The 8,637-nt window shown below is 42.8% G+C and overlaps 2 protein-coding genes across 3 annotated transcripts; both read right to left on the bottom strand.

Moving 5' to 3' along the window:
• Positions 1–883: 883 nt before the first annotated feature.
• myd88 (MYD88 innate immune signal transduction adaptor) lies at positions 884–3,538 on the bottom strand. Its single transcript, XM_029148618.3, has 5 exons — positions 3,078–3,538; positions 2,838–2,969; positions 2,217–2,394; positions 1,875–1,966; positions 884–1,597 (listed from the first exon to the last, which is right to left on the bottom strand). The coding sequence occupies exons 1-5, from the start codon at positions 3,385–3,387 to the stop codon at positions 1,443–1,445; spliced, it is 867 nt and encodes a 288-aa protein (XP_029004451.1). The 5' UTR covers positions 3,388–3,538; the 3' UTR covers positions 884–1,442.
• A 514-nt stretch (positions 3,539–4,052) lies between these two features.
• cry-dash (cryptochrome DASH) lies at positions 4,053–8,301 on the bottom strand. 2 transcript variants are annotated; one of them, XM_029148617.3, is made up of 15 exons: positions 8,077–8,301; positions 7,360–7,532; positions 6,961–7,054; positions 6,734–6,864; positions 6,493–6,641; positions 5,958–6,046; positions 5,760–5,833; positions 5,591–5,680; positions 5,411–5,490; positions 5,273–5,332; positions 5,037–5,194; positions 4,797–4,916; positions 4,545–4,721; positions 4,340–4,474; positions 4,053–4,233 (listed from the first exon to the last, which is right to left on the bottom strand). In XM_029148617.3, exons 1-14 carry the CDS (start codon positions 8,137–8,139, stop codon positions 4,367–4,369), a joined length of 1,566 nt encoding a protein of 521 aa, XP_029004450.1. In that variant the 5' UTR covers positions 8,140–8,301; the 3' UTR covers positions 4,053–4,233; positions 4,340–4,366. The 2 variants fall into 2 exon arrangements, with proteins under 2 accessions (XP_029004450.1, XP_029004449.1); XM_029148616.3 differs by having other exon boundaries at positions 4,053–4,474.
• Between the last annotated feature and the right edge of the window lie 336 nt (positions 8,302–8,637).

Here is an 8,637-nt window from a genome sequence, read left to right as displayed (position 1 = left end):
AATCTTCCATATGCTGTAGCTAGAAAAAGGAAATTAATATGGGCACAGTTAGCTTAACTACAAAGGCAGAGTAAATCGTGAAGGCAGGACACATATTCGAAATGTCAAATTGTAGATTTCACTTTATTGCATGAATATTTTTTAAATAAACAAAATCAACTAGCACATAAAGCTAAAGATCTGTGGGATATCCGCCACACGTTGAATGGCGACCTGATGGAGCTGTACTAGCATTTTAACCCGATCTTAGATTTGCAGGCATTTCTTTTTTACTCCGACAGCACATAAAACCTTTTGATGATGCACAGCAGATCGCCCTCACATGTGTTGTACTTTAGAACAATTCTAGTAACTGTAGCATAGTATATTGTTTCCTGGCTGGAAGCAACCTGACAGACTAAACCCTGAGCAGTTATGCGCAGATACAGCGACCGCTGAAAGAGGGCGGGTCTCTACAAACCACCCTGCTCTCTGATTGGTCGGTCTGCTTCAACTGAAGAATTGTGTTTCTTTTTCCTTTTTACTGCATTGAATTAGCGACACCGTTGGAACGTTCAGGAATTGACGCATTCACAATGCGTCACACTGTTAATATTTCACTTATTTAAGATTTCTACAAAAACTTGTTGGAGAGGCAAATGTGGAACGAAGAAGTCAGAAGTCTAACACTTCTTTCCTTTTTAGTGGATCATTTCCCTTTTTTTACTGTTACTGTAATATTTTACCATGACGTGGTACTTTTTAGGCATCCTTTCTCAAATTTGATGTAGAGTAATGTAAAGTAATTAGACAGTACAATTACAGTATGTAAATATAGTACTTTTGTAATTCAGGACACATGATAGAGGAAACACAAGTTACACATGAATGAATAATGTCCTCATATATTTGATTGATTTTATTAAGAAACAATATTTAAACAATTTCATCAACAATGGATGCTTTTATTTTTTAATTACAGTAAAAAAGATAGTAAAGAAGTCATAAAAAAGTGAGACAAAAATGTTTTGCAGTCAGTAAATCTTGAATGTAATATGTATCTTCAGTCTAATCTAGAAGCTGGCTTGAAAGAGGAAGTGGCCAGCTCAAGCCTCTACAGAACACTTAGTGCTTGAGGCCCAAAGAGGAACACGTCCTACTGTACTAATATAACTCGCATAAATACAACACTTTTATAGGCGCGTCCGGACAGACACAAAACAGTCTTGATTTAATAAATGTACATAAATAGTGGCTGTGTGCAATCAAAACATTTACAACTTGTGTTTCATACTACAGAAATGATATAGAAATGTGTGCCATGCCACAGCTGGAATGAGGTGGGAACAGAAAATGGATCACAAGCTTCAGCAGATCATTCAACCTGTACTGTACTTTTTAACCAATGTCCAAGAAACATCTATTAGATGGAATCTACACACTCATTGCAAATTGGTCCATAATTAGGGCTGTGAAAGAGCTTTGGCCAGTCGTACCCAGAACCACGTCTGTGTGCAAGGCCGTGTGTAGTCACACTTAGTTAGAAAGCGTAAGATGCTGGGGTATTTCTTTGACATAGTTTTGTACACCACTGGGATAAGCCGTTTACTGCGGGCTCCTGTAACAAGATAAGATGAGATTAATCATATGTCATAACTTGTTATTTTGTTACATTGAAATTTGTCCTCTGCATTTGACCCATCCCCTAGGGAGGCAGTGGGCCACACACAGCACCCAGGGAGCTAGTATAAAGTGTCTTGCTCAAGGACACACCTGGTAGGATCCACAGTCACCCTTCTTCTGTCCCGTGAGCCACAATGATAAACATTATGTTGACTGTACTGTTAAACAAAAGGAAGACATGGAAGTTTAAATGTAAGAAAAATGCAACTTACCAGGACAGAGACTGAGAGCAAACTTGGTCTGAAAGTCACATTCGTCGCTGTCAAGATATTCATCAGAAATCACCACTACCATCCGCTTGCACCTGCACAAAAAGTCACGCATATGAAAGCCAGAACACAGCATTTCCAACAGGGTGACTATGAGCTGGCTCACAGAAAAAGCTCACTTTCTACTGCTAAAAAAAGAAACTACCTCAGTACAACTACAGTAGTGCTGCATGTTTCCTGATTGTTTGTTTGTACTGTCCTATTTAGTGTATAAAATCCAAACCGGACCTTAATCAAAAGGCCAAACAAACACACTAGACCTGGACACTGTTAGTAATATCCCACCTCTTCTCAATCAGCTCACTAGTGATGGTCCATATGCAGGAGCCTGGGAGGACGTCTCTGTCAAACACGCACAGTTTCAGGTTGTACTGGGTTTGCTCCAGCTGCTGGATCATCTCATGCACAAAGTCAAAGTCACTCTGGCAGTAGCAGATGAAGGCATCAAACAGCTCAGGGGCACCTAAAGGAATCAGTTCGACAAAGCATCATCACTTGATGGTGGATATTTTTACTGGCCTCCAGCTTAGACACCAGCATCTTGCTTTTTGTAACTTTGATATCTCTTAGTTTCACTGATTTCAACGTTACAAAATTCAGTAAAAATGTGTATGCAACGTCAGGAAGTAAATAAGAGTAGAATGGGATAAAAGAAAACTTTCCCAAGCAGTGACACATGAGTAAAATGCGGAAGCGACAAGGCTGTTGCAGTGGAACAGTGTGGCGGCGCAGATATCTGTGGTTGAAGCGTCAGACAAAAGACTTCCCACATAAAATAATACAGCAATTGCATTTCTGTGTAGACTTTAGGTGATTTTACGTCTTTATTACAGATATCCCCCGGATGTGTAGCATTTTACTGCATATTGCACTAATTTCACCTACTGCGCCTGTACAAACACTGACCTTCGGGGTCATCCTCCCGGGTGAGAGCACACCTCTCGAGGGAGCGCGCGACACAGCTGTCAACCTCAGGCACCTGAACAGGGGGCTCGGATGACTTCTTCTGATTCTCACAGTACTTTCTGACATCCTCATCTGGAGACACATGTGAAAACCACACAGATGTTATAGGAAGAGGACAGATATTGTGTACTTCATATAATGGAAGAGGCGCAGAAAGCTGTGATTTCTGTATAGACGCACCTATCAACGCTCGCAGATCCTCCACTATGTCATTTCTCTCCACGTTGCTCAGGATGGACAGCAGCTTCCCCACCGTCGCGTCCGTCGACCGCGACTGCCAGTCCTCCAGAACTTTTCTGGTGGGGTTCTCAGAGCTGTCATAGTTCTTGATTTCCAGGTAAGTGAAGTCCATGGCCTCCGCAACAGCCATCCAGTCCGCCGCCACCGTGGTTTTGGGGTTGAGGTAGAGTCCTAACTTTTTCCTCACCGTCATATTCAGAGCAACCAGAGGAATCGCCCACAAGTCGACGGATGAGTCGGCGCAAGCCATGCTCCACAAGTGTCCGGGCGGCTTTAATTACAACGACGACTTACTCCAAAAATAACGAGAAGTACATAATATGCGCGCGCCGCTAGAAGAACGGAACCGCCTCGGGCGACCACAGTCTACCTGATCTCACAACGAGGAAGTGACGCAAAATGTTCTGACTGCGTGAGACGGAGGCGCACGGCGGTGACGCAACACCCGGGGAAAGACAAACAATCACTCCACTAGGATGAGAACAAGGTTAAATACGTGATGAAGTACAGAGTTCATGTTATAACTGCTTAAAACCTTGTTCTACTCTTAAAAGTAATAGTGATAGAAATAAAGGACTGTGTAAAAGTAAAACTGAGTTCCTTTTTCAACTGTAGTGAATTAATAAAAATTACTTAAAACCAACTTAATACTAAAGTATTTTACTAGGGCCTTAAAGGAAGCCCTGGCTTAAACATGCACTTCAAACCAAGACCTGGTTAAGTTAGTGGCACTTTAATGGCCAAAAAGATGTTAGCAGAGAATATAGGAAGAGTTAGTATAAAGCTGACGTGCTTTCTGTTTCTGTTCCTTTTTTGTTTCCATTTATAACTGATCCAGGAACCTTCGCTCCACCCTAGTCCTCTTATATTGATTTTAAGAGCTATTTATTTTATTGTGATTAACTTCAGGTACTATTTTGTAATTCTCCCAAAAACAGGCACTTGAACTTTAATAAAAAGTTGGAACAAACATCACAAGAGAAACTTGCTGCACATGAACATAAGACAGATTTTCAACTGATACTGCACCAAAAGAAAACCACACTGTGGCTTTTGCTGTTCAACAGGATGTGTAATGAGCAGTCCATGAAAGGACCTGCAGAGGCACACAAGTTCACGTGTTAAAGCATGAAAGCAGAAACCTGCATCTCTCAACAAGCAGCATCTGTGGCGCTTTCATCCTCTGAGCATTAACCACCTACAGCATTTAGTGTTTACTCTGGGCCACATCACAGGTTTTTGCTCCTGGAAAAGTAGAAATCAATGCCTCTGTCGCGATGCTGCTTCGGAGTGTGAGATGGGCCTTTCTTTCCCCTTGGTGAAGGTCCTGTGCCCCTCTAAAAAACAAAGGAGGGCCTTTATTCACACACCCGCGCTATCCACTTCCTCTTTATCATCAAAACCTACCGCTTTGTTGTTAAGGTGCCTGCTCCATTCAGGCGCTATGACGATGGGGGTGGGGTAGGTTTCACCAAGAGACACGCCGGCATGTGACAGCGCAGAGGTGCTGAGGGTCCAAGGCGTGTGCACATCTGCACCTCGGATTGCCTGCAGCTCCGGAACCCACAACCGGACGTAGTCTCCCTGAAACGAACCGTTAGGCAACGTTCGATCCGTAAGCAAATAAAATCTGTGTCTCGATGTTTGCAACAAACTCACGTTGTTGTCGTAGTCGAGGCCTTGCTTGATCATGTTGAACTTCCTGTTCTCTCTGGGGTCGTTCCCTATACCAGCGCTGTACAGCCAGTTGCCGTAATTACTGCAGACGTCATAATCAATCTTTATAGGAAGTAATGAAATAATAAAGTCAGCTAATGCATTAAAATCAAACAACCAATAACGTCATCAACCACTTGATAGAAAAGGTCAAGACTTCCAAACTAAATCTGTGATAGATACCAGCAGGTATTCAAACCACTCAGCTCCCATCCTCCAGTCTAGTCCCAGGTCCTTCGTGAGGAAGCTAGCAACATTTTGCCGCCCCCTGTTGGACATGAAACCTGTCATCGCCAACTCCCTCATGTTGGCATCCACGAAGGGAACTCCTGTCTGTCCCTCTGCCATGAAGGAACATATATAAACATGTGCTTTTCACATACTTTAAAAACAAATATTATAGACTGATGTTTTTTTACCTTTCCATGCGGTGAACAGCTTCATGTCCTTTTTCCATGGCACAGACTTGTCCTGCAGTCCTGTGGAAAAGGGGCCATGACATCAGTTTTGCTGTTAATAATTCTATATATAAGAGGTGAACACTTGAACTTATTTACCTTTTAGTTGAAATATCTTGTTTCCGTATTTGATAGCCACAAACCTGAAGTAATCCCTCCACAAAAGTTCAAATATCACCCTGAAAGTCAGAGGCAAAGTAAAAAGTAAGGCTAAACCAGCAGAGCATTGCCAGCATGACACTGTCACACCCTGTGATGTGCATCTTTCTCCACACTCACCAGTATGTGCTCTGATTGGCTGTCCGCTCCCTCTCATACTGCTTGATCTGATGGTAGATATACCTGGGCGAAATGCAGCCCAGTGCCAGCCTGCAGCAAGCCAGCACGCCACCATTAGAGCTACGTCTACAGATGCAGCATGCATTCAGCAGTGGAGGAAATTACCCACCAAGATGCAAATTTAGTGGAATAGTCCACGCCGATCAGTCCATTTCGCGTCTCCTTGTAAGTGGCAACTGCATCCTACAATCACAACGTATGAAAGTAATGAAACAAGGAAATGTTGTGTCCACCGCCATGAAGGATTTAAAGGAAACAATCTGAATGCGATCAATGGCATTAACTCTATGAGTATGAGTATACTCACAGTGTCCCAGAAATAGTGTTTGAGTCTGGCCAGGGCCTGACTTTCACCTCCACTACAAGGAAAGGCTGAGCGAGCATCACTTACAGGCTCTGGAAAAATAAAAATAAGAGAAGCACTTCGGCATCAGCTTTACATACATGAAAAACTCCCTTATAAACCTAATGACACACTGAATCATAAACGTTTAATCATATACATGGATATCGAGCCATGTCCGTTCGGCTCCTGGCACCGGCTGCAATAAGAAAAATCTGTGCTCAGCAGTTTGTCTATTGAATTCTGACAATACCCTGAATGTGGATTTACTAAACAGGAGGCTCTGCATGAAATGAGCAGTTTGTTCTTCCACGCTGCCAGCAGCACAGGAAGACGTCTGCACAAGAGTCAATTGATTAACCACATAAAATAAACATGTAGCAGTTTCAGAAGCGGTTTGCATAAAATCACTTGTGCAAATTCACAGCACAGGTGCAGGGGGCACGCATACTGTGAGCTAGAGTATGAAGCACTATAAGACATTGTGATGCTTACTGACCTGTCTGCTGCAGGGCCTCTGCAGTAGGAATCTCTCCCTCCTCCAGCCCTGGAGGAAGAGGCTTTAGCTGCTCAGGCATAGGGAACACTGGCCTCACCCTGCTCTGGGTCTCCACTGCCTTCCTGAACTGAGTGTACACATCAGGCAGCCTGAGGAAAAATGGGGACCATCTTTACAACTGTATTCAACAAACACAAAGAATGCTGAGCAGAAGAAAACTGAACAATATGTCCTCTCTCACCCAGATATATGATGAAATGGAAGGTCATCTATGTGGTACAGCGTGGACCCCCAGCAGGTGTGAACTTTGACCTTCATCTTGTCGCAGACATCATTGACGTTTTTTTCCACATTCAGCTCTTCTGAAGTTACCTAAAACATTAAGACATTACATGAATTTAAAAATCACCAAATAAGGTAAGACAACGCTAATAATAATAACAGTGGTGCAGTAATATTTAAAATGACCTCTTTCTGGAAAGCCACGGTGCTGACAGATCCCAAGTGTTTGATGAGCGCTGCAACGACCCGCTCCGGCTCACCCCGCCTCACCACGAGGTTGCTGTCCCACAGCCACACATAAAAATAAACACACGGACGCATGTGAGTCCCAGTTCACATCACGCTGGGCAAGCTGCATCCTGGCTAGAGAGCGAGCTACTTCCCCTCCAGCAACCGGAAACAAACCACTGGACACCGGGAACAGTGTGTGCCGGCACCTCCGCAAATAAACACCACCCCCCACGAAAACCCAGCTGCATCCTGATCATAGGCCATTTGTATGTACTGAATCCTAGAAAGCTGGGGACATTGGCCCCTAATGGTCCGCTCCACAAACATAAAAAGAGAAAGAGTTGAGTTAATTACCTGCCCTTGCTGAGCAGTGTGTTTCTCAGGTCCCTGATACTCTCCAGTGTGAAGCGCAGGCGGAAAGGCCCCGTTTTTGGTAGATTGTAGTTGTGAGTCCCCAAATAATGCCTGGGGTCAAAGCAGTACAGCGGCACAATGTAGTCTGCATTCGTTTGAGCCCAGTGGAAAAGCTGCGTGAAGGAGCACGGTAAATAGTTGAGTTAGGAAAAGAGGCACAGTGAGATTGTAGTAGCAGGAAGACACAATAGTGTACAAACAGGCTGTAAATGATTTAGAAGCGTCATCTCACTAGTTTAGCTCTTCCTTCTTTTTCAGGAAAATACAGACTCTATTAAGAAAAACCAGTGGCATTAAGTTAAGTATATGATGGAAGCATCTAAAAAAAGTTCCGCATGATATTTTAATACAGTGACCTGATAAGAAAGTCAGACATTGTGGCGATTGTGACAAACTGAAACTTCCTGGTTATTAATGCCACACAATGCTTTTACTCTGAAAACCCTGTGCAGGAAGTGTGAATGTTGCTGCTTCTAGAAGAACAAAAAGGGGCTTAGATATTTAAAAAGAAAATATAATAAAGCAACAAATGCATTGTGAAGTCGATAAAAGGCAACATACACACGTGATACTTTGCCTGTGTAATAAATATCTGCTCCAGGCCGCTGTCACGTTTATGTGTGTCACGTTTATGTGTGTCGTGTTTACGTGCTGTACCTCATTGTCGTGGACACGCAGGTCGTTTCTTAATAAACAAATGATGATTCGATAGGTCGACATAGTCCTCGTCTTCAGATCCACTGCAGCACTTGTCTCTGTAACAAAGAGCCCGTCCGGTTCGGAAGAAGCGTTCCGAGCCCCGAATGCCGCGAGTCCGTCACGTTTCCAGACACGACTTAACGAGACGTGACGTTTGGTAACAGCGGAGCGGAGACACGTTTCAACTGGAGAGTCTTTAGTAGTTATGATTCATGTTTTGGTTATTTGCGTTACTTGATCATAGTGTAAACATGCTGTTTACAATTCATCTTATTTCCCTTACACTGAAAATTATTTAGATGCGTGTTTATTTTTTACATAAAGTTTTATTTTTAATTCTTACGCTAACTTAAATAAAAGTATGAATTCAAGTAAAAGTTCCTACGATTGTACGTAGCGTAACGTATACGTAAGTGAAGAGAACTAGATATATGCCTGAAATATAAAATAGCAGAATGTAAAAACACTTAGTTACACTTACTAAGTAATAGTTACTTAATAGAATACATTTTAAAAAGT

This window comes from Betta splendens, chromosome 4 (assembly GCF_900634795.4).
Source record: "Betta splendens chromosome 4, fBetSpl5.4, whole genome shotgun sequence".
Taxonomy (NCBI): Eukaryota; Metazoa; Chordata; class Actinopteri; order Anabantiformes; family Osphronemidae; genus Betta; species Betta splendens.
Note: the sequence above shows the minus strand (reverse complement) of the source record. Positions and strands in the feature narration are given on the sequence as shown.